The sequence below is a fragment of the Pipistrellus hanaki genome (genome assembly GCF_964339955.1).
Source record: "Pipistrellus hanaki genome assembly, chromosome: 7".
Lineage (NCBI taxonomy): Eukaryota > Metazoa > Chordata > Mammalia > Chiroptera > Vespertilionidae > Pipistrellus > Pipistrellus hanaki.
In genome coordinates this window covers 66,955,107-66,980,486 of record NC_140509.1, presented here as the reverse complement: position 1 = coordinate 66,980,486, position 25,380 = coordinate 66,955,107, and the positions used below count along the sequence as shown (strand labels likewise).

At 42.5% G+C, this 25,380-nt stretch overlaps 1 protein-coding gene across 15 annotated transcripts in view; it reads right to left on the bottom strand.

Annotated features, from left to right (window-relative positions):
- Nucleotides 1–25,380, bottom strand: part of MAP7 (microtubule associated protein 7) — a 140,077-nt gene that overhangs the window by 69,818 nt on the left and 44,879 nt on the right. For 2 of the 15 annotated variants that reach the window (XM_084890678.1, XM_084890666.1), the window contains exon 1: nucleotides 16,267–16,512. The exons of the other annotated variants lie outside the window; for them this stretch is intronic. In XM_084890678.1, coding sequence (XP_084746804.1) covers nucleotides 16,267–16,288 — 22 coding nt within the window. In that variant the 5' untranslated portion in view covers nucleotides 16,289–16,512. Of the gene's footprint in view, nucleotides 1–16,266; nucleotides 16,513–25,380 lie in introns of those variants that run through there. 15 annotated transcript variants of the gene reach the window in all.

Genomic DNA, 25,380 nt, shown 5'->3' with positions numbered 1-25,380 from the left:
TACCAATGAACCTATGGTAAAATTTGTTTCCTTATGTGTCATTTGGCTTAAAGTTGCAGAACCTACTGATGATGTAACTGAGGACTTAATGTACCGGATGCATAAAATCTTCACCATGCATCCGGAAGCCTCAGGCCTGTGCTCTTATTTTCTGGAAATAAAAGTAATATGAGACCATGACCACGCTTCCTTTTAATCTCTTTTCAAAATAAAGCACGCTTTCACGCTTTATATTTCACTTCCCTCTAAGTTTACTGCACTGTCATAAGAAGTTGATTTTTTTTCTAGCACAGAATTAAGCTCGGGTTATATTAATAGCAGAGTAGACATAAGTGACTTTTTTTTTTTTTAACAGTGTAGGCCTGGAAAAATAAAAATCTTGGCAAGACCAGTAATACAATGGCAAGTGTGAGAGTCAGGGGCCAATGTAGAGACATAAATAGGGACTAGCTGGCTTAGCAGTCAGCTTCACACCTGGCCTCGCTCTGACTAGGAAGGATAATCTTGGACCGATGGCCAGTCTAATACTGTCCGATTCAGTTTGGACTTAGTTTATTATAATGAGCAGGTCAACTTGGCTGGCTAGAGCAGGAGCCTGAAGGCCAAAGCACGATCCCTTGGCTGCCTCGGCAGTGCGTGGTCACGGACACGTCCAATGAATATGGGTGTGAGGTGTGAGCTGGGTGGTTGTATATCTAATGACTCAGCAAAATATTTAATGAGCAGGAACCATTCCTGGCATGGCACCGCGAAGATACTGTGCTGAGGTTAAAGTAGCCCAAGGGAGGCAGACACAGAATAGCTAAAAGATAATGTGGTAAGTGCTGTGATGGAGATATGTACAAGGTCCTAGGGAAGCACAGAGAAAGGTAAGGGAGACTTCCTGGAGCAGGACACACCTGAGCTGACCTTAAAGAGTGAGTAGACACAGGCGGGGAGAGGGCTGCCTGAGGCCCTCTGGCCACAGAGAAGGCAAGATAACCAAAAACAGAAAGGAATTTATCGTCCTCGGAAAAAGGGCAGAGATATGCATCAACCTTCCATCATTATGCCTACTAGAAAACCTCTCAACTACTTTTTAGAAATGCAAGTTTGCACATTTTCCTTATATCCTTAAAAATACTTCGCTAAAAGATAAAATTTGTCTCTCACTTGTTGCAAGTAACAACACATTTCGTATGTTACTGCTGCTTTAAGTAGTTACAAGATCCAAACTATGGAATCTTCCTCTTTTTTTTTTTTTTTTTTTTTTTTTTGCAATGGAATTTTTTAATCAAAATAAATCTTTTAAAATGTGACACTTAAAACAGTTCTTGTAGAACAAGCTTTCAAAGCACTTTTGTTTAAAGCAGTAAGCAGTTCTCATATGAGGATCTGTATGAAAAGTACCTATGGGCCTTTAAAACAGAGGTGGCCGGGTGCCACCCCTACCTGCTGAACTGCAATCCTGAGGCATAAAGCTTACCTGTATTTTCAAATAGCTCCCTAGAGGAGTAGGACGTACATTCCTGGTTTAGAACCAATGGATGGCAGCATTTAAAACAGGATTTGTCTACCACAGGCTTAAGTGATTTTTCATTCCCTGGCAAAAAAGGCACGTCTGCATTTCTTGGGGGAATGTTTAAGATTTGGTGGGCTTCAGCCTTCCCTAACCCAGCAGCCTTCAAACGGGGTAAGCATGTGACTAAGGGTACCTAGTACTCTTTCCATAATAGGATTTTAACTTTGTTTCTGCTTTGGTCTCCCCTGACAAAGGTCAGGCTGGATCCCCTGTCAGGATAGTATTTTTAAACATTGAAGGCCTGGAAAAAATAGAAATCTTGATAAGACAATGGCAAGTTTGAGAGTCAGGGGCTAAATGTATTAAAATTAGATAATGAATTAAATGACATAAAAAGCATAAATTAAAATACACAGCATTTTAAAAAATACAACTGTATTTTAATTATATTTACAAGTTTATCAGGATGTTAAGATGTGTATACTATGAAAACAGATGTGCTTATTTATTAACCCATTAAATAACAAAATCTAGGGACACACCCAATAACTGCCATGGTTTCAAAGCAGTGATCAGTTTAAACCGCCTTCTTAGAGATCTGAAACAATGGCAATATGATATGAAAATATCTGACTGCTACTGAGGCAAATGCTACTCTAGATTTGCTGTTCACATTCATAATGGAAGGAAATGTTCAATTTCCAGGAGAGGTTACTGGGAATAAAGATGCAATTGTTTTCCACATTCTCAAACTCTGAGTTAAGAACCCTTGTGAAAGGAATACGGGTACATGGAGGGTTTTAAGGGAATCAATTTCCAGATTCTTTCCTAAAACCCCTTCTACCTCCCCTTTCACATTCCCCTTCTCCTACTATTATAAGAACAGCACACCACTTACGCACCCTGAGTGCTATGAGGTTCTTGGTTCAAGATGTAAATCCTCTGAAGTGCCATGAGAGTGGTGAGAAAGTGCTCTGCTCCGGAGGAGGATTCTCTTGAGAGCAGCAGGAAATACTACGGGAGCAAGTTAAGGGGATCAGGCTCTGCCACCCAAAAAGGTGACACTTTGGCACAGTGTTTATTTTGAACTGAAGGCAAATGAGCAGGGCATAAATTTCCCTTTGTGAAAGTGACACATTTCCATTTGTAAAGGTTTCTCTCCCATAGCAGGAAGTAGAGAATGACTCATCACCAGAGACAACCAGAGTCTGCTCTGTAAACCTTATTAAATATCACTTATCCATCATTAGTTTCTCCCATATATTTGCCTTCCCACAATTGACCTATCTTAGGTGCCCAAACACCTTTTCTTTTGTCTAGTCACTTCTCCACAATTTATCACCCTTTGTTAAGATGGCATGTAAGATCCTGGGTTTAACAGCCTCTTTGTGTTTTCACTTCTTTGCCCGGAGGCACCCATGCATGTAAAAATATTAATATCAATAAAGAAACATATGCCTTTTCTCCTGAAACTCTGTCTTTTGAAAGTTTAACTTGCAGGACCCAGTTAATATATCTAAGAGGATACAGGTAAAGGTTTTCTACCCCTACACAAATAAAAAGGTTTGCTTTGCCTGTTTGTCTATATTAATGAGTCATTGCCATAGAACACAGATTAATGTACTTGTTTTAAAATAACATCAGTCTTTTTCTGTTCACAAAGTCACAAGTATGATATGGCTGACTGTTAAGTTAATCAGCTTCGGGGGGGGGGGGTTAAATGAAATAAATGAGTTAAATCTGTAGCTACAAGGTTTTGATTTTTTTTAAAAAGTATTAAAAGCATGCATATACTATACAATTTTCTTCTAAAATTATACCTTTCAAATTTCTAAGTATATAACGGGGTTCATGGTTTTAAAATTTCTTTTAGCACTCATGCAATTAAAAATATGTGAAGGCTGACCAATGTTTCTTAGAGTATGGCCCACAAGCCTCCTCCATCATAACAAATACCTCCTCCACCTGGGTATTTGTTAAAAATGCAGATGTGTATGCTCCACCTCAGACCCTTAGTTTTGAATCTGTAGGGTGGGGGCTGAGAATCTTCACTTTTAGCAAGCATCATGGTTGAATCAGATGTACATCAAAGTTGAGAACCACTGTACTTAATGTTACTTTATACTCTTTATTGCCAGGTGGAGAAATCTTCCAGAAACAACATAATAAAGTTTTAAAAAATATATATATCTTATTGATTTTTTACAGAGAGGAAGGGAGAGTGATAGAGAGCTAGAAACATGGATGAGAGAGAAACATCGACCAGCTGCCTCCTGCACACCCACTACTGGGGATGTGCCCGCACCCAGGTGCATGCCCTTGACCAGAATCAACCTGGGACCCTTCAGACTGCAGGCTGGTGCTCTATCCACTGAGCCAAACCAGTTTCGGCCATAATAAAGTTTGAATCATTTTTTTTGAACTCATTTATTCTTTGACTTTCTGGACAGGCATTTGTTATAAGCTAAATTATACAAACTCAACACAGGCTACTGGTATCTATTCAAAATTTATATTGCAGAGTCAGTGCCAGTGGGAACTATCTCTTTATGTATCACTTAATAATTTTCAGCAATATAGAATAGTGGTATTTTCTTTAATATGTTCTTCATTTTGCTTTATTTTTAAAAATATATATGTATTGATTTCAGAGAGGAAGAGAGAAGGAGAGCGAGGTGGAAACATCAATGATGAGAGAATCAATGATCAACTGCCTCCTGCACGCCTTAGACTGGGGACCAAGCCCACAAGCCCGGCATGTGCCCTGACCAGGAATCAAACTGTGACCTCCTGGTTCATGGGCCAATGCTCAACCACTGAGCTACACCGGCTGGACTTTAACATGTCCTTTGAAAATTTGATGCCATTTTTGTAAATAGGCCCAACATAGAACAGGAAAGTAGATATTCCCTTTTCTATAGATGTGGCCCTACCATATGTCTTAAAAATTGACTTAAATAACGAACCTCCTGCTATTTATTATTGTCAGAAAAGCGGGTTAAAGCTCAAGGTGTCTGGCATTCCATGGGTGATTTTTAAGATTTCTAAAAATTTCCTAGACCAAAATAATATTAATCATGCTATTCGGAGCTTCAGCGTTTTAGACTTCAATGAATAAACATTCAGCAAATGTCCCATTTTAAAATTATTCTTGAAGAAGTTTGGCCCTGCCCTCTGTTACTCTCTAGAGGCAAGATGTGCTGCTGATTAAGCATACATCTTTGTTAGTTTCTCAGTTTTCATGTGATTCCACTATTAATTGCCAACATAGAGTGTATGCCAGAAATGAACCACAGAGTACAAGATCTTGTACTCAGTTACTCAATAGCTAGCGCATGCTCAGTTTCAAGAAACTATATTTATGGAGAATATACAGTTGACTAATGCTTGTGGGTGTGTATTCTAAGATCTAATGCTGCATTAAGTCAAGCTAAAGCTATGTAATGAGCCATGTTGTCTTCTTAAAACCTCCTTTTAAGGCCAGTCCCTACTTTAGCATATTAGATACAAACACTGGATACTCAACCTGTTTTTAATATTTTAATACTTATTTCTGCACTCAATAACAGCCATGGCTAAAAAAGAACACACAAAACCTTAAGTACTTATACCAAAATTAGCATACTTTAAATTAAAATGCATACTCTCACATGTATACCCCATAAACAAGTTAAAATTTTTTAAACTAAATATTTCTGTTTCTTTTCTTAGAATGTCTCTTTCCTTTTTCCAATATAGCAGAAATAGGATATAAAGAAATTTGTTTTAATATTATTTCAACTAAGGCTTATACTTTATGTTTTTAAACTGTAATATTTAAAGACAAAATAAAGCCAGGAGGATCCAAGATGGCTGCTCGGGTATACACCTAGCCGCAGCAGCTCACAACAATTTCAAGGGAATACAACTAAAATGTAGAGTGGACATTGCCCAGAGCTACAGGTAGTCGACTGACTGAAAACTCTACAATAGGAAGGAGGGAGAAAACCAGAAGGAAAATCAGAGGAGCTGAAAAAAAGCCTAAGGTACGGAGACATGCTGCGCGCTCGCACGCACGCGCGCGGAGAGGTCGCAGCTGGAGAGGAGGAGAGGGCTGGGTGCTGCCTGGCGTTCCCTAGCAGGAAGGAAATAGAACCCCCAGCCTGGGCTGAACCCCCGAACCGGCAGCGCTGAGCCCCAAGTTATGTGCCAGACCCTGGGGACCCAGGCTCCGGCAGGGGGAGACAATCCCGGGGGACGGCGAAATGCGGGGCCCCCGGAGTCGCGCGCACATGGCGCGCAGAGGACTGAATGTTGACTCTGATGCTGGATTACCCTAGCCGGAAGAAACAAAGCCTCCGGCGGCAGCTCTGAGCCTCAGTCCAGACCGCCCCGAACTCCAGGTCTGGGCCAGTCCCTGGGGACCCAGGCTCGGGCAGGGGGAGACGGAGCTGTGAGGTGGAGTCCTGGGAGCGCGAAAGGCCGAGCCCCCCGGAGTCGCGCACACTGTGCGCAGAGGACAGTCTGTTGACTCTGATCCTGGACTCCCCTAGTGGGAGGGAGAAAGAAAGCCCCAGACTGGAGGAACGCCACGAGGAGCAGGAGCCCCTGCCGGACACCGGCCAGCCGGGCGCCAGCAAGGAGCCGGGCGACGGGGCCCCCAGTGGGGGGGGTGCCCCTGAGCCTTCGACTGCTGAGCGCTGGCAACGGAGCCAAGGACGGGGGCTGCTTCCTGGGCGGCGCCGACCCCGGCAACAGGCTGGAGCAGCGCGGGAGCCCGCGGAGAACAAAGGGGTGCCACAGGCCAACCTGCTGAGCTCCCAGGACAAGGAGGAAGAAACCAAAGAAGTTCTCAATGTGAAGAAATCAAGTGAGAGCAAATGATAGTAAAATTACTTAAGAAAGAATACAAAGAAGATCTTGAAAAATCAAAGACTAGTCAGAACTCAACGCACCAGCCAACATTGCAACATAAATGCGTTTTGTTTTGTTTTTTTAAAAGAAAAAAAAAAGAGAAAAAAGGGACAGAATGTTGGAACAGCGGCGACCAGGCCTAGAGTGGCCAGGCACAAGGCAGTGGCAGCTGGGCCCGGAGCAGCAGTGGCCAGGCCCCAGAGCAGCAGCAGCCAGAACAAGAGCATCAACAGCCAGCACTGGAGCAGCCAGACCTGGGGCAGTGGCAGCCAGGCCTGAGGCAGAGGTGGCCAAGCCCAGGGTGGCCAGTCCAGGAACACCCAGACACGGAGTGGCTGGGCCCGGAGAAGCCCGGCCCAGAGCAGCCAGGTTGGGAGCAGCCAGGCCCAGAACAGCAGTAGCCAAGCACGGAGCATCCAGGCTGGGAGCGGCCAGGCTCGGAGCAGCCGGGTCGGGTGCGGCCAGGCCTGGAGCAGCGGCGGCCAGGCTGGGAGCGGCCAGGCCCGGAGCAGCTGGGTCTGGTGTGGCCAGGCCTGGAGCAGCGGCTGCCAGGCTGGGAGCGGCCAGGCCCAGAGCAACAGCTGCCAGGCTGGGAGCGGCCAGGCCCGGAGCAGCCGGGTCTGGTGCGGCCAGGCCCGGAGCAGCGACTGCCAGGCTGGGAGCGGCCAGGCCCGGAGCAGCCGGGTCTGGTGCGGCCAGGCCCAGAGCAGCAGCTGCCAGGCTGGGAGCGGCCAGGCCCGGAGCAGCCGGGTCTGGTGCGGCCAGGCCCGGAGCAGCGGCTGCCAGGCTGGGAGCGGCCAGGCCCGGAGCAGCAGCTGCCAGGCTGGGAGCGGCCAGGCCCGGAGCAGCCGGGTCTGGTGCGGCCAGGCCAGGAGCAGCGGCTGCCAGGCTGGGAGCGGCCAGGCCCGGAGCAGCGGCTGCCAGGCTGGGAGCGGCCAGGCCCGGAGCAGCCGGGTCTGGTGCGGCCAGGCCCGGAGCAGCGGCTGCCAGGCTGGGAGCGGCCAGACCCGGAGCAGCGGCTGCCGGGCTGGGAGCGGCCAGGCCCGGAGCAGCCGGGTCTGGTGCGGCCAGGCCCGGAGCAGCGGCTGCCAGGCTGGGAGCGGCCAGGCCCGGAGCAGCCGGGTCTGGTGCGGCCAGGCCAGGAGCAGCGGCTGCCAGGCTGGGAGCGGCCAGGCCCGGAGCAGCAACTGCCAGGCTGGGAGCGGCCAGGCCCGGAGCAGCAGCTGCCAGGCTGGGAGCGGCCAGGCCCGGAGCAGCCGGGTCTGGTGCGGCCAGGCCCGGAGCAGCAGCTGCCAGGCTGGGAGCGGCCAGGCCCGGAGCAGCGACTACCAGGCTGGGAGCGGCCAGGCCCGGAGCAGCCGGGTCTGGTGCGGCCAGGCCCGGAGCAGCAGCTGCCAGGCTGGGAGCGGCCAGGCCCGGAGCAGCAGGGTCTGGTGCGGCCAGGCCCGGAGCAGCGGCTGCCAGGCTGGGAGCGGCCAGGCCCGGAGTAGCAGGGTCTGGTGCGGCCAGGCCAGGAGCAATGGCTGCCAGGCTGGGAGCAGCCAGGCCCGGAGCAGCGGCTGTCAGGCTGGGAGCGGCCAGGCCCGGAGCGGCCGGAACCGGAGCAACCAGTCCCAGAGCAGCCGGGTCGGGTGCGGCCAGGCCTGTAGCAGCAACAGCCAAGTCCAGAGCAACTAGGTCGGGAGCGGCAGTGACCAGACCCGGAGCAGCTGGTTGTGGAACGAACCAGAGCAACAGAGGCCAGGCCCGGAGCAGCCAGGCCCGAAACAGCTCGCTCCTCGCCTGTACCTGCCCACGGCTGCCTCTCAGACATGGCTGGAAACTTTTGCGGGAACTTGAGGGTCTGCTGAATCAAGTGATGAAGGCTTAGATCTGGATGTGTTGAGTTAGTATAGCGCTGGGGTGTTGATCTGTGAGTGCCTTGGGTGGGGCCTGGATGAGGCTGGTTGACCTATTTGGAAATGTCTTTTGTGTGAAGTATCATTGGGCATGTGGAGGTATTATTGATATGAGAAAATGCTAAGTAACAGATTTACTATCTGAAAAGGGATTTACTATCAGGGAGAGGGAGGGAGGAAGAGACTGAACATAAACTGTGCACCTATGGATGAGGACAATGGGGGATGGGGAGGGGGCAGAGGGTGGGGTGGGAACCTGGTGGAGGGGGGAAGAAATGAAGAACCTTTGTAATAATATGAACAATAAAGATTGATTTAAAAAAAAAAAAAAAAAAAAATAAAGACAAAATAAAGCCTCAAAGACTGGCTGAATAAGCATTCTTATTTTCTAAAAAAAATACTTATGTACTTGGTGCTTTAAGAAAATTGAGAAGAATACTGTTCCTTTCATTCAATTTATCCTGAAAGTTATCCCTCAAAACTTTTTAAAGTAATAACTTTCATATGTTGCTGTGCTAAAATACAATAAAAAAATAAAATAAACATAAAAAAGCAAGGAAGTCCGAGCAATTAGAAATAAGCTATTTCAAGACTTCTGAAAGAATATGCAGATTCTGGGACTTAAATAAGCATGCTCTGGGATCTGTGCTGGTGATGGGGTTCAAGGAAGGCAACCCCAAAATGTTCCATTTTGGTGTGCTGATTATTTTGAAGTAAAGTAACTCAGGAAACAGCGGGTGCAAGGACACTGGGACCCTCTTTCATCTGCCTGAAAGCAGGAAATAAATATTGTGTGAAAAGTACCCTCCCAGCTCCGGGAAGTAGAGAGGCATCCATATCCGCAGAGAGAGAAAATTCAAGGCTGAGAAGGCTGTGTAAACAAACCCTGTTTAGTTTCTTCACAATTAGTACCCAAGCCCAAGTTTCTTTGTCTTGTCAGTTCTTAAAATAAATTTGTTTCTTTGTCTAAATGGTATACAAACAGCCTGCTCCAGCAACTCCTTAGATCCCAGACCTCTGTATGCACAAATTAAATTTGTCCTTTTTTCTCCTGTTAATCTGTCTTGTGTCAATTCAATTATTAGACCAGCTGCAAAAACCTAGGAGGGAAGAAAGGAACAGTTTCCCTCCCCTCCACTGAGAAACACATGAGCTTCACTGCAATAAGGTCCACTTGACACTGTTATTTAAACCTTTGTATCTACGATGAGAGTCCATCCTTTCACAAGGCTGTGATGGTTCCAGAACAATGAATTCTCATCAAGCATTCCCATTCTACAAAACGGAGTTATAGCAAAGTCTGACAGATCCAAGATACAGAAGGAAAAGTGATAAAATGATCCTTTCAATCAGTTGTTGAGAAGGAAAAACACAGCTATTAATATTTTATTATCTCTAAAGAGGCTTCATGACTAAAAGAATCCTTGCCTTGCCCGGTGGTTCAGGTGAAGCACCCTCTCGTTAAGGTTGTGGGTTCGATTCCAGGTGAGAGCACGTACCTAGGTTGTGGGTCTGATACCCAGATGGGAGTTAACCGATAGATGTTTCTCTCTCACATTATGCTTCTCTCTCTCTAAAAATCAATAAAAAACATATTTTGGGCAAGGATTAAAAAAAAATAATGAAACAATCCTTCTCCATCCATCCTTTCCAACTGCCCACTGTACTGGGTGCTTATGCCCTGGGGATACAATGATGGGTGGGAGCAGGCACCAGCCTGCCCACATGGAACTTAAGGCCATAGGCATCCACCAGAGGACCACACTGATGAAGGTTACATCATAAATTGGGATAAGAACTCTGAAAGAAAAGAACTTTCTATGGTGAATATGGAACACAGGAGCCTGAATAAATGCTATTTAAAACCAGTAGGGACTTCCGTTAGCCTTTGGTTCTCACCAACACAATTCAGGACACAACTCTAGGAAGAAAAACAGTACAACGAAAACAACTTAGAACCCAATACTTATTTCCAAGGAGATTTGTTCATTTAATTTTTTAAATAACAATTTCACCCCTACCACATCATAAATGCAGATTTTTTTTAATGGAATGTAATTCCCACCATGGAATACTGTACCTATCCTACTAAAATATTAAGATTTTAATACTTCAGTGTAAAAATCAGTATCTTAATTAAATTCTTATTTTTAAGAGAGGCTTTTTTTGGGATATACGACATTCTCCCCCCCGCCTCCCCCCAAAAATGGCTAAATTTTCTCGGAAGGGGAGAACTAAGTAGCATCAATCAATATCCCATTTTTTTGAAAGTTACTACAAAACCAGCAAGCAACTGCAAATGCATGGAGGCAAAAACCTTTCTATTTTTCTCATGGGAATAATTTCAAATCATTCTGTTGACAGCTATTGGCTGCAAGATCTGTGCACAACATTCAGCAAATTTCAACAAAGCTTAATAATTAATGAACATCCTATGTCATTAATTTATAATAAATCAAAGCTACTTTAGAGTTTTCGAATGCACTGCTTAAGATTCTTCCCAAATGTAAACTAGCTGATGGTGACAGTCCTAAAATTCCTTGAATTGAATGTGTCATGATATAGCTTCTGAAATATCCAGCCAGTGTCCAAGGAGTGAATGGGCAGTCTGGAAGTGGGCAGGCGACCTAATTACTTTCCAGAATTAGTGAGAGGCTCTTCCTGCAACTAAATGGATGTGGAAATAAAGACACTTCCTTCCCCAAACAGGAGAAAAATTGTTTTATTATTATGATTATTTTAGCCATCAGAATTCTCACCTCTTTTCTATGAGATAAATTCTGGTGAATTAATTTAAAAAAAAAAATCTTATTCTTTATTGTCCATATGGAGCATATGTGTGTCGCCTGGGGGCAGTATGTCCACAAAGTCCAAGAAGAACCCATGCAGAGCTGGTGGGTGAAACTTTCTCTGTTTCCCCACCCACATGCCCGGATTGTGAGCTAGATTTCCAGTGGGGGGCGTACCTGAAGCAGAGGATCAATGATTCTCTCTCATCAGTGATGTTTTTCTCTGTCTCTCCCTCTCTGAAATCCATAAAAACATATTTTAAGAAAACAACAGGGGAAAAAAAAAAAACCCCGACACAACAGTTACCTTAGTTTGAAGGCCCCATCTTATTCCTAACACAAACTGTATACCTTTAAGGATATTTAAGAAAATACATAACTATTTAAGAATATACTTAAGAATGTTTTACAAATATGCCAAACTCCACATATTTGATAACTAAGAAAACTCTCCCATATGTATAGATATACTCATGTATGTAAACAGCTTCACTTAGTTCTTGATGTTTTCAGCTAATCTGAATCCAACTAAAATTCCTGAGACCATGACTATTGACTAGTATTGATAGCCCTGAATTATAAAAGCATCATACTTAAATGCTTCCATATTTAAGTTATGTATTTTGGTTATCAGAAGCAAAATACAAAATTCAAATATTCAAAGCAAGAAGTCTTTAAAAAATGTTAAACTTTGACTCAGTACTTTTGTAACTCTTGTGTTATAATACAAAAAGCCATGAAAACTCCGCATTGTTAATCTTAGATCAAGCAAGTGGAAAGCTTAAAGATTAACTTTTACCCTCTTGGTTCTCCATCACATGCACTTGCTATTTAGGCAATGTTATTTCATTCTGTCTGCGATAAGATACCAAGAAAAATTTGTATAATATAACAGATTATGATCCAGAAGTGGATTATGGCGCTATCTTTTTAAATAGAATTGGTTTTGTAGAATAGTGCCTTCTAATTAAGAATGATTCTCATGTATTAAAAACTTAACCTAGATTTTGAAACTGGCCTCTAGTTCAATTGCAAGTTATTTACTCATGTCACCTTGAGGTTCTGATAAGAAAAACAAAGTATAATGTCAAGATAATATACCAACGCTTGCAAATTTCGGTTCAGACAATATTCACCAGACATTGTGAATGACTCAGTGAAATGGACTGAGGACTGGTGGCTTTCAATGTGCGGTTTGCATCTTAAGTGATAAGTGGTAAATCTTGGAAATTGAAATTAACAAAATATTTAGGTTTTGTGACAATATGTTACTACCTTAATGCCCTTCTTATTGATTGAAGTTTGCCTCTGTTCTTTCATTTTATTTCTAGAACATATCCAACAGATTTTTATCTCTGAACTTGAGCAACTCTGGCTGGACAGTGTAGAAGATTCACTTGCAGCACACATTTCCTAGAAAGAGAATTTTTCACTTCTGTCCTTGATACGCCCCTGCCAGTGCTCTTTCCTTCTGAATATGTGCATTTTGTTCTAGAGGAGGTAGTTACTCCATTCAACCTAAGATATTTTGAGCTCTCAGGAGGTTTAGGCAAGTAAATGATGGTACTGAAAAGTTTAATTGTATTGATGCTTATATCAAAGATCACCCAATCTAAATTATCATCAGGCTTAGAAAAGTAAAAATTATGGAACATCAGAGAGAGAAGCATTTTCCCTAGAGAAATTTCTACCAGATTTTTATACAGAGTAAAAGTGGCCAATTAATATATTTTTAGAAGTTTGATTTTGTATCATTTAAAAGGCAAATCATATACCGAATCATATGTATAGAGAATTAATATCCACAAGCATGTTGGTCATTTACTGAACATTATGTTCCGACTGTACCAGATGTGCTAAACACTTTGTCTCATTCATGTAGTCTTCATAGTGAGTCTGCATGCTAAGCAATATCCTTCCCACTGCACAGAGATGAAAGCCAACGCTCGAAAAGCTAAGTAATTTGTCTAAGGTTAATGTCTAAATCGTGAATAAAATCAACATCGATTTGACTTTAAAACCTAGCATCTTAACCACCATGCTATATTATTTTCTAAAAAAATTGTTTTTCTAAACATGGCTTTACAAATGTCTGTAGTCTTTTTACTCTTTTGGTTTCTGTCCCTACCCCACCCTCCGTTAATGATATTTTGACAAACATATAATGTATTTAAAGCCATAAAGCCTTTAAATGATCATTTAAGGGCCAAAACCAGTTTGGCTCAGTGGTAGAGCGTCGATCTGCGGACTGAAAGGTCCCAGGTTCGGTTCCGGTCAAGGGCATGTACCTTGGTTGCGGGCACATCCCCGTGGGGGATGTGCGGGAGGCAGCTGGTCGGTGTTTCTCTCATCGACGTTTCTGGCTCTCTATCTCTCTCCCTTCCTAAGAAAAAATGATCATTTAAGGAAAGAACTTGCATTATTTTTTAGTTTTGAGTAAGACTATAATTTGCTGTATGGGTTAAAAGACCATCTCTTTTTTTTTTTTTTTTTTGTCTAATCATTTGAGCAAGTTAACTTGAGTTGACAGGTATGACTATTGTCATCTTATAGGGGAGGGATGGAGTTCAGAGAGGTTAAAGGATTTGCTTGTAGTCACACAGTGTTTGAGCTGCGTGTGGAAATCTGCTTTTTGACTCTAAAACATTCTTGGTAAAGGTATAGATTGTATGTAAGATTGAGAATCATTAGTGTTTTGTGGGTGATTTAACAAAATGTTTAGCTTCTAGAAAAATATGCCAACATAAAATTCCCGGTAAAGAAGTTGGGTTTGCCTGGCTGTGTGATTTTCACTGTGTGTGTGGAAAGGGCTGCCCCTTCTGAGCAGAATTCTGACCTCGTCCGGGGCTCAGAGGAGGAGGGGTCTCTTGTGGCTTGGAATCTGGCATTTCACCACAGAGTTACATTTTCTAGAGTCCTTCATGTAATTATTTTTCACCAAGGAAGTCCACTTTTTGGTTTTCTGTTCTGCTAGGCACATGGTTAATCACCTGTCACAGGAAATAGAAACATTTCCTGCTGACTTTTTTTATTTTTTCCAAAAGTTGAAACAAATCATTAGTGCTTTGTCAACCATTAAAAAAAAAATTATCATGTTCTACTGCAATAAGACCCTTGGTTTTACATAAAACCATATTCCTGTTTCTGTTATCTTGTGTGTTTTATAAAGAGAGTAGGTGTGGCTTTGTTGCCCTACTGAAGACTAGATATTGATTCATTAATGTGACAGATCGATGAGGCGCCTACTGGTTTCCAGGCAATACAGTAGGCGCTTGGGACACAGCAGTGAACAAAATAGCCAAAATTCCTTGGCCTCATCAAGCGGACATTCTAGTGTGAGGAAACAGATGACGAACACTATTGCATCCGGGCGGGAGTGGTGACTGCTAAGGTGAGAATAGGCTAAATAAGGATAGAAAGCAGATCTTCTGGGACTTTGGGGATGGGGGGAGGGAGAGATTACTCTTAAATCTTATTGCAGTTCCTGCAGAGCAGCTTGGTGGGAAAACAGGGTCTGCCCCCACAGCTGTATGGACTTTCCTGAATGAGAGGGTGCCATGCGAAGTGCATAGAGCACAGCTCCCCCCTGTCCTCGCCACCCCAAAAGTCATGGTTTTACATTAAATTTTAATTTATGGAAACAATAAACCTCCATGTTTCCTACTTATCCAAGGTCTACTATATACCAAATTAAAAGAGGAACACTGGGCAAGTAAACCATAATCCAGCATCTTAGAAAAATTTAGTATTTTTAAACCACTTACCTAAGAATTTTTGATTAATTATCTGGATTTAAAAAAATATATATTTCCCCTCTCTTTAAAATTTATCTATTGGACATTTACCCAATTTTCTTACTGAATCACTCGTAATTTAGTCAGCTCAAGCAATCTTATTTTAGCACATTTAAATAAGTTATTATGAATCCAGGGCTTATTATGCATCAACGGTTTCATGCTAATACTTTAATACTGTGTGTAAATATGCTTTCTACATAGAAAGATACGTCTCCGTAAAACAGACTCATTAAGTACAAAATGAATTTGAGAGTGACTTATCTGAACAAATACACATCAAAACACCTGGAAACCAGGCATTAGGTGAGACACTTCACCTCTTCTCTAATGTATACACAGCCTTACAGAGAGAGATTATTCCCATTGCACGGTGATGGCACTGACATGCTTACAGAGTATAAATAACTTGTCTAAAGCACAGACCAGGGTCAGAGCTAAAAGGCAGACTCAGATCCAGTTCCAGGAATGTTTCTAACATGCCACTCTGACTTTATGTTTTATAATCATTCCAGAAGCAAGCCACTTATTGACACCAAAAGTCATTTCCTAATGGTTACTGAATACTGACATTATATAGGACATATTTCTTTCCTAGATCAGATGTGTTTTTATTCTGAAATTTGAAAATATTATCTATGAAAATGAAGATATATGATATTTTAAAAGGGCAAGTTATTTAGCAAATAAAGCAGCTTTGTTATGCTTAAAAGGTGGTTAAAAATACCCCTCCAAAATGAAGCACATAGGATTTCGGTGACCATAGTTTTCTCGGTAAAGCCCAACGTGATTGAATTTTTACATGCTCTGAAAGTGGAAGCATTCGGTGAGCATAGTTAAAAAGGAGCTCCCCACAGACATCCTTCTACATAGGAAAACAATCATCTTTCAAAATCTTCCTAATCTGACCCAGATACCAACATTAAGAACATTAAAAAATCATCAATAAATTATGTTCTAAACTTTTCTTTGGACAGCAGCATAATTATGCGTGTAGCTTGCTACTGCCTCAATCCAGTCCTTTAAGAAGACCCTCAGAGTTTATGAGAATTTTCTTTCTTTCTTTTTTTGCCAAAAGAAAAAAGGTGGGAACATGGAAAATGGAGAACAACAGTGGTTTGCCTTTAATTTTTATAGAGGCTCCAGGACAATAAAGACAAAATATAAATCCATTATCTCTAGAACATAATAGAGTGATTCATTTCATTTAAATTTCCACTCCTTTTTCTAAGAACATTAGAACCAACAAGGTTTCCCCCCAAAAAAAACACACAAAAGGATCTATTAAAAGATTTCCTTCTTTGCACCTGTTGAAAGTGTTAATTTGTCAAAACAATTCCTGCATCTCCTTATTAAGAGTTCCAAAACACATTTTGAACCCAAGAACTTACAGTTCAGCTTAGTGTCTTCCATCCTAAAATCTTTCTTTCTTGATTATTCTGCAACATATCTGCATGTCTTCCTCTTGCTTTGGGCTCCTCAGCCAGGCAAAGACCAAAGAATCAGGGACGGGGCCATTTAATAGACCTAAGGATTATCTCTCACACAGCTCGAGGCACACTCAGGGGAGACAGGCAAAGGGTGACGAGACGTGCAACTCTACAGCCACTGTTTTTTAAACAGTAACCTTGTTCACTGAACCAAGCAAAAACCGAGAAAGGCTTCTGTTCAAAAGAGCCAGTGAAGCTCAAATGGGTGTGGGCTGGGAGCAGAGGAGGCCGTTCCTGGTTAAGAAATGGTTGCTAAACATCAGTTTGATCTCAGCGACTCAAACTCGGCTGGGGCCCCAAACAGAATGTGCATTTAAACCTATATTAAAAAACATAATTGCTTACCAAAATCATCTAAATGTTATTTGCTCTGTTCCCAGACCCTTCTGCCTTTCGGTTTCCTGATGTATTAAAAATGACATTTAAAACCCTAAAGATTATGGCCGAGTTTGTTCCCACACCAAAAGCATCTGAAAAGGGTGACCATTAAGAATTAGTCAAGCAGAGAGACCTCTGTTCTTTTTCTCCCTTCATTGAGAACAGACAGAGGGCTGTAGAAAAAAAATGCATGAAATGAAGTTTCACTGCCCTTCAAAAGGCCCAGGAGATTGACTTGCTATAGCAAGGGTTGAAAATTCTGAAGGTCTTCAAGGAGGAGAGGAAGAATAAATGAATATAAACGTAAATGTTTTAGAAATTATTTCTAGATAAATTAAATATAGATCCTCAGAATTTGTTTTTTCCCCAGCCCATGATAAATTGCATTATAAACTGAGTTCGACATTTCTATCATGACTTAGGCTTGTCTTTAAAAGGACTTTTTGTCTAAGAGCAAACATAGAGAGGGAATGAAAAAAGGATAATGTCAAGTCCTCACTGTGCCCGTATCAAATTTAAAAACATGTGACACGGGGGCCAGAGTACTTTGATTAAAACCAATTAACCTAAATTAGTTTGGGTGAGCAATGGGCCTGCTTTGGAAAAGGAGATGCAATGTTTAAAAGAAAAAACAAAACAAAACTCCTTTCAAGCCTCTTTGAGTGGTGGGACTTGAACCAGTAAAGGACACAGGCTATCTAAGATGTAGGAGGGTCAAGCGCTTACTGGACTTAGCAATGAGTTTTTTTTAGTGCCCTCGGAACTACAGACTGCTTACTAGGAGCCAGGGGAATGTCAGGTGTAGTCTAGTACCATCCCAACCCCTCCAGGGTTCCAGCATCACAGCTGCCTAAGTACCATCACCCCCCTTAACTAGTTGCTTTTATTTTCAAATATAGTCTGTATAAATATAGACACTGTCTCCAGTGCAGTGTTTCCAGCATGGTACTACTGACGTTTTAGATGTGATGACTGTCTACTGGGGGTGGCAAGGGAGTGCGAGGACGCTGTCCTGTGCGTTCTAGGAAGTTCAGCAGCACCCCTGGCCTCACCTGCCACATCTAATGGCGCCATGGCCACACACTCCTCCTCAAACTGAGTCCATCAAAAAACGTCTTCAGCCCTGTCTGGTTTGGCTCAGTGGATAGAGTTTTGGTCTGTGGACTGAAAGGCCCCAGGTTCGATTCCAGCCAAGGGCATGTACCCTGATTGCGGGGACATCCCCGGTAGCGGGTGTGCGGGAGGCAGCTGGTCGATGTTTCTCTCTCATCAATGATTCTAACTCTCTATGCCTCTCCCAACTTTCTATCCCTCTCCCTTCCTCTCTCTGTAAAAAAAAAAAAAAAAAATCAATAAAATATATTTAAAAAAATGTTTTCAGACATTGCCAAATGTTCCTTGGGAGACAAAAATTTTTCCTTGTCAAGAAACAAACAAAACAAAAAAAATCACAGCCCTAGTGTCTCCAAATCCATGGTGAGCTTGTTCCCCAAGCAGAGCTAGAGTGGGGGATATAAACACAGACACTTAGAATACAAGTGCTTTCAACTGCTGCACTGCTCTGTGCTGTTGTTCTGAGCAGACCTTAATGTTGCTCAGAGGGGTGTGGGATTGACTCTGCAGGAAAGGCCCGTCAATGTTCTCAAAGCTGTGCCTGGAGGTCATAACCATGCCCAACGTGCCCCCTGGGCTCATGTTTGGTACAGTAGCTGGAATGTACTCAGATACCGCTTAAATGTCTGAAGATGTGGAAGAATTCTCTAATTCTGTCCAATCAAACAACCAAATCCATGAGGAAGCATAAGCACTAACATAAGAAACATGTTGGCTACTAGTTTCGAGAATTTTTGAGGCATGTTATCAAGATATTAACTTATTTCCATAATTCCACACCCATCAATTCAGTTGGGCACCATGTTAGGACATACCTTAAATTACTTGGTAGCTCATTTAACCATAACAAAGACAGGAACTATGAATTTATCAAACAAACAAAAAGTAACTCCTATTAGCAAAACAAAAGCAAACAAACAAAAAAACTACACAAAAAACTTTTCATTCTCTCCTTCAGAATCTATATATTCTTTAGACTCAAATGTACCTAGCTCAGCTTTGTATATACTTTCCAGTTCACTGAAGATCAGAAACACCCAGTATTGGGGGACAAAAAGTTGTTATGAGAATAGTTTATACCTTCCAAAGCTTGACCTCCAAAAACAATCATCCAACACAGCTATGAGATTAATGTTTCTAGAATGTAAATCTGATTATATAATTTCTTTGGATGCCTCAATTTTCCTTGGGACCCACTCCAGGCCCCTTAGCACGAGATACCTGCCTTTCATGGTCTCACTGTGGCTTTTCTCACCACGTTAGCGGTACCACCGCTGCTTGTCTGGCCTTAAAACAACTGCTTTTGGTTGCATTTCCCTGAACTCAGTTTTCCTCTCACCATTGGTTGTGTATGTGCTGCCACTTGAAGAACCATCTCCCTTCGTCTGGCTGGGTTCCAAGAGCTGTATTATCTTCACTTTCCATCAACTCCTCAGGAAGCCTCCCCAGCGCCTCCCCTGCTGTGGACCCATCGGGGCTTGCCATCAGCAGTGTGCAGAGCTGGGATTTACAGATGGGAAAGACAAGGCCAATGGAAGAAGACTCTGCCTTCCGAACTATAGATTCTTCCTCCCAGAAATGACATACCTAACCTTAAGGATCGCCTGTCAGAGGTCAGACATGCTTCTCAGGGCCTGTACACGTATGAACTGTTCTAATCTCACAAACCCTATTATCATGCCAATTTTAATATGAGAAAAATCAGATATAACGAGTAAAATAACTGTGGAAGCTAATGAGTGGCAGGCTCCATCTCCCTCTGCCTGGGTGACTTCCCACTTCCGAGTGCCCTGGAAGCATCAGGCCAGAGTTGCCCGCTGACGAGAAATGACTGGTACGGCAAGCAGAGAAGACAGGCAGGGAAAGGCAGGAGGTGACTGTGTGGAGACAGAGCACCATTCTTCCCTTGGGAACGACAGTTTGGAACTAACTGGGGCTGTATTCATCCAGAAAAACAGCTGAACGCTGACAAGAGAGGGGCGACAATAAAGGGTTTTGTATATGACAAGTGGCTCAAGGAGATGTCTATGTTTGGTGCGTGGAGCAGTGAGTACCACCAATGACGCATCACCTGACACTGTAACTATCGTAGAGAGAGGCACATTTCCAACATCCCCCAGCATTGCTCTTTTCTCAAGTTTAAGGCCTCGGTGTGTCTGTCCAATTTTAGTTTCATGCACAGCACAACTATTTCAATGTAGAATACTGGCAGATAGATGAAGGCAGAAAGGATTGTTTATAATTCCGAATTAAGGAAATGGAAATCCTGAGAAATGAAGGGGAAATAAGAATTTTTAAAGTGTATCTTACATAATAATCTCTAATGAATATAAAGTACGGCCCATATTTTGTAAGGGGACTTGAGTTATAAACTAGACTACAGAATAGCTTTAGGAAAACTGAGGAGTATACCCCTTCCATTTTTTTATATTCATGCATCTCAATGACCAGCTGCTTGTCTGAGAGGCCTCCTCCAACTGCTGTGCTGTAGAGGCGATGATTCATCAGCTCTCTGCTCCAACCTGAGCCCCAACTGTTATCCTTAAGTCTGCAGAGCACTGTCTCAACAGGGGAACACGTGGCAGAGGTCATGGCCTTCAGCATTTTCTCTCTCTTCTCATCTGCTAATTCGTCACCTGTTACCTTTTCTTCTTCTTCTTCTTCTTCTTCTACTATTCCCTGTTAACTTTGGGCTACTAATAGAGAAACCGGTTCATATAAAATAGGAACTTTTAAGCTTCAATAAGAATTCTATGAGATTATGAGATAGCCTTTAGTGTTTTTGTTTTTAACAAAGCTTCATTCCACAGAAAATTGTGTGACCCAGCATTGTTTTTCACTCCTCAGAAAACAGAAGGGGAGGCTTGTGTGTATATGTAATAACAAATATATGAAAGAATATATATATATATATATATATATATATATATATATATATATATATATATAGAGAGAGAGAGAGAGAGAGAGAGAGAGAGAGGAAGACCTAATTGCTCTACATAGCTACTATGAAAGGAATAAAGTTGATGGAATTAATTTACTCTAAAATGCACTATCAAAAGGGGTCCCAGTTGGTTTCTGTCCCTAGTACTTAGGTGACATGGAGCAAGTCATTTACTCTCTAGGACCGTAGTGTCCACTACAGTATCCACAGGTCTCACGACTATTGAAATTAAACTACAGTTCTGATCCTCAGTTGCACTAGGCACGAGTTAAGTGCTCCACAGGACATTGCTCATAAAATGGACACAAATGTAGCAGTAAATTCTCTTTGTAGATCAAATGTACTGGGATAAGCATATTGATCGGAAATTTAGGGGAAATCAAATTTAGAAGTCACCTGATTGCCTTAATAGTCGGAAACTAAATTCGATGAGTTAATGCTCAATCCCACTGACTTTTATTCTTTAAAATATGAACCCATAATGCATTTTTTACAGATGACAAAAATAGATATTAAGCTCCATTAGTGGGCTCCACAAGTCTGTTGCGGATGAACATTTTTTCCCTCTTCCTATAACCCTGTGAAACACCAAGCACATCTAATGGACCAATTAGAGTGATAAACCATCACAGCCTGTTCACTGCTATAGCTAAACAAACCGCTCTTAGAGCAAGGATAACTGATGGCGAATGAAAATTCTCTCTCTAAATCCTGGACGTAGGAAAAACTGAGCAGCTATCTGCTCAGTGGACCAAAGTCAATGGGAAATCACAAAAGTATGCAAGAGGCTAAGAGGTATATTGGGGGCGGGGTGGTGGTGGGGGGGAGATTCTATTGGGAGGGCAGAGAAAAGGGAAAACACTACATTCTAATCCTTCATAAACTAATACATCAGGAGGCAGGCGAAATCAATAACCAGCCAGGAGTCTCCACCCTCGGCGATCACCAGGACAGGTCAGAGGTCACTAGAAGACGAAGCGGCCTCCGGGAAACAGAAGCAGTGCAGGTGTCATAGCTGGTGGTCTCCCTCGAAGCCCTTTACTTCTCTAATAGATCACGTGGGTGTACCTACTCTGCTTCCCCCCCCCCCCCCCCAGATTAAATCCTCTGCACATCATTTCGCTAATAGCAACCATATGGGAAGCAGCTGTAGCTTTTCTCAATTCTAATTTTCATAAGCAGAAGAAACCCGGACAAAAATAGCCCCGCAGGCTGTCAGAGCCACTGACCTTGTTGGCCGCCACAGGCTGAGTGCATCTGAGCTGGTTAATCCTGCCCAGCTTGGGGGCTGCAGTGCCCGGGGCCCCGAGGCAGAGTTTGCAGGGTCTTCACAATGTATGCGGTTATCGCTGAGGGGTCACACTTGGGTCTTGAAACCATTTTAGCGTGGATTGGACTAACCTCCCTACCACCATCTCCAATTCAGTTTCAAAATAGGGAGATTTCTGAAATCACCATTCTCAAAACAACAAAGATTTAAATGAACAAACAACAAAAATCCCTAACAATATTAAATTGCAAATGCTAAAATGGGTAACATGTGTGGCCATAAAAAAGTTGGTATCCTTTATTTATTTAAAAAACAAAACAAAAAAAAGATTAAACACCCCAATAAGGAAACGGCAGAAAAATAGATATGTAATTCACAAAAGGAAAAAAATATGCTAACAAACATGTAAAAATATTTAACATCAGCAGTAGTCACTGAAATGCCACTTGAAACAATAAACCATCATTTATCTGCCCATAAAATCCACAGAAAACTCAAATGACAGGATGTCAATCTTAACTATTTTAGAAGAATGTTTCAAAAATGCTTCTGACACTAAGTGGAAAGAAAACAGGTTGTAAAACTATAATATGCAATAATACAAGTGTGTAAATACACACACTTTGTAGAGTTTACAAAGGCCAGATATATATAAACAATGATAACATAGGTATAAATAGATGGTGGGATGACATCTGATTTAAAGACAACTTTACTCCTTTAATAAATGTCTCAATGTTTATTACTTCTTTTAAGAAAAATGCACATTACATTTAAAATACCATGTATCTTTTTATGACACTTCAGAATACATCTCCCCACTTGAGGGGGGGAAAAAAGCAATGTATAAATTTACTAAAGTCTTGAAAACCAACTCAGGCACCTTAAACTAGAAAAAGGTCTCTTTTGAAGTTGCTACTAACCTGGGAATGCCTGATTAACATCCGCCCTTTGTCCCCAACACTAATAATTCTGTTCTTTTCCAATCCTTACTAAGGGTATAACCTTATTTTACCTCTTTATGCTAATTCCTTTTATTTAGTACTCTAGAATTCCTGGGTAATTATGTAACACTAGAGGTCCAGTGCACGAAGTTTGTGCACTTGGGGTTCCCTCAGCCCAGCCTGTACCCTCTTGCAGTCTGGGAGCCCTCATGGGATGTCCAGCTGATGACTTAGGCAAGCGGGCCTAAGCCATCAGTTGGACATCCTTAGCACTGCCACCACTGCCACTGTGCTCACCAGCTGTAAGCCCAGCTCAGGATTTCTGAGTGGGCGGCACTCCCACTGTAGGAGTGCACTGACCAGCAGGGAGCAGCTCCTGCACTGAGTGTCTGCCCCTTGATGGACGGTGCATATTGTAGCAACCAGTCGTTCCACCATTCGGTCGATTTGCATATTAGCCTTTTATTATAGAGGATTAGATTTATTATACTGAGGACCTAGATGGCCCTGCAGACCCAGCCCCATTCTCCTGTTTTCTACCATGGATGGAGGTACACGGAGTAGGATGGCCAAATTAAAAAAATTGCCAGCACACTGATATGCAAAGGCAGACTAGGAGGGATGACGGCATCCCGCAGGACTTTTTGAGCACCTTATCTATTGTTTTAAGATTATGAGGAAAAGAATAAGCAATGGGTAGCAGTGCGCCTGGGGAAGAAGTAGCATCTTCAGAAGCAGAAAAAAATTAAAAACACTGAAATAGAAGACCGTGAAGAATTAAAATGATTATTAAGAGGGTTATGGATATCAAGAGGAGATGATTTGTGATTAAAGTAACACGGTAATATTTAGTCAAACCTGAAATCTCAGGAGTTACACATTTATTTCAGAATAACATGATTTAAAACTAAATATATGCTACCCTCAACTAAAGAGTATTTTTTTCCTCTTTTAAATCTTTATTGTTGAAAGTATTAACAGATGTCCCTTTCCCCCCTCCACTGACCGCCGGCCCCCCCCCTCCCCCCCCCCCCCCCCCCGCGCCTTCCCTCGTTCCCCCAGGCCTTCACTACACAATTGTGTTCATGTGTTAAGCATATATGCATATAGGTTCTTTGGTTAATCTCTTCCTGCACCCACCTCCCCCATCCCTCTGAGTTTCATCAGTCTGTTCCATGCTTCTATGTCTCTGGATCTATTTTGCTCATCAGTTTACTTTGTTCATTAGATTCCACATATGAGTGAGGTCATGTGATACCTGTCTTTCTCTGACTGGCTTATTTCGCTTAGCCTAAAAGGGTGTGGTCTTAACCAAGAGCACAGTTCCCTCTGCCAGTATGGTTTTCTAATCTGAAGATTTAAAATCTGCTTCCCATATTCCGGTTGTGAAAAGCTAGTCAGAGTTGCCAAGGCAACAACACAGCCCTTTACAAAAAATGAGAACAGGGAGCTCAGGATACCAAGCTTGTGGAAGCGTTGGCTATGCCACAGACAGAGTCCACTTCTGAACTGGAGACAGCCAACAGGCATCCAGTTCCACTTCCACAGATAACTGTCCTCATGAGCTGGCACAAGAAAGACTTCGGGAGCTGGTGAAGAGTGAAAAGTCCTTCTACAGCTACGAGCAAAGTCACAAACATTAGTCACTAAAGTGCATTAGTCACTAAGCCTTCAGCAGCCCCATGCTGTAATTATTAATCCTGTAGTTATTAAGCTCTGCCTTTCAGACAGAAGTGGCACAAGCAACACAAAGAGCCAAGAAAAGAAAATAACTAAGAAACTTAAAAAAAAAAAAAAAAAAAAAAAGCCCACTTAAAAGCCTTTAGGAAGATTTTCTGAAGCAGCTAGATAAAATCTTGATAATGTAATTTAGGCATGTGAAATAAAACATCCATGGGAAAGCTTTGGTTATTCTTACAACGTTTGTTTTAATACTGCAAGTATGCTAAACAGATGATGTTCAGGTACCCTATGCCTTCAATTAATTAAACTTTACCTTTGTATGTTGCAAACAGCAAAAACAGCCGGTTTAAATAAAATAAAAAAAAATGGAAAGCCCACGACAGTGCGCTTGCATTATTCCCAAACCTCATCACCATGTGTTTAGATCTTCAGTAAGTACCCTCACTTCTCTATTTTTTTAAATAAATTTTTATTGTTCATATTATTACAAATGTTCCTCCCCCCCCCCTCCATTGCTCTCCTCCACCAGGTTCCCACCCCATCCTCTGCCCTTTCCCCACCCCCATTGTCCTCATCCATAGGTGCACAGTTTATGTTCAGTCTCTTCCCACACTCCCCTCTCCCCTTTTCCCTGAGAATCATCAATTCACTCCCCTTCCATACCTCTGATTCTATTATATTCA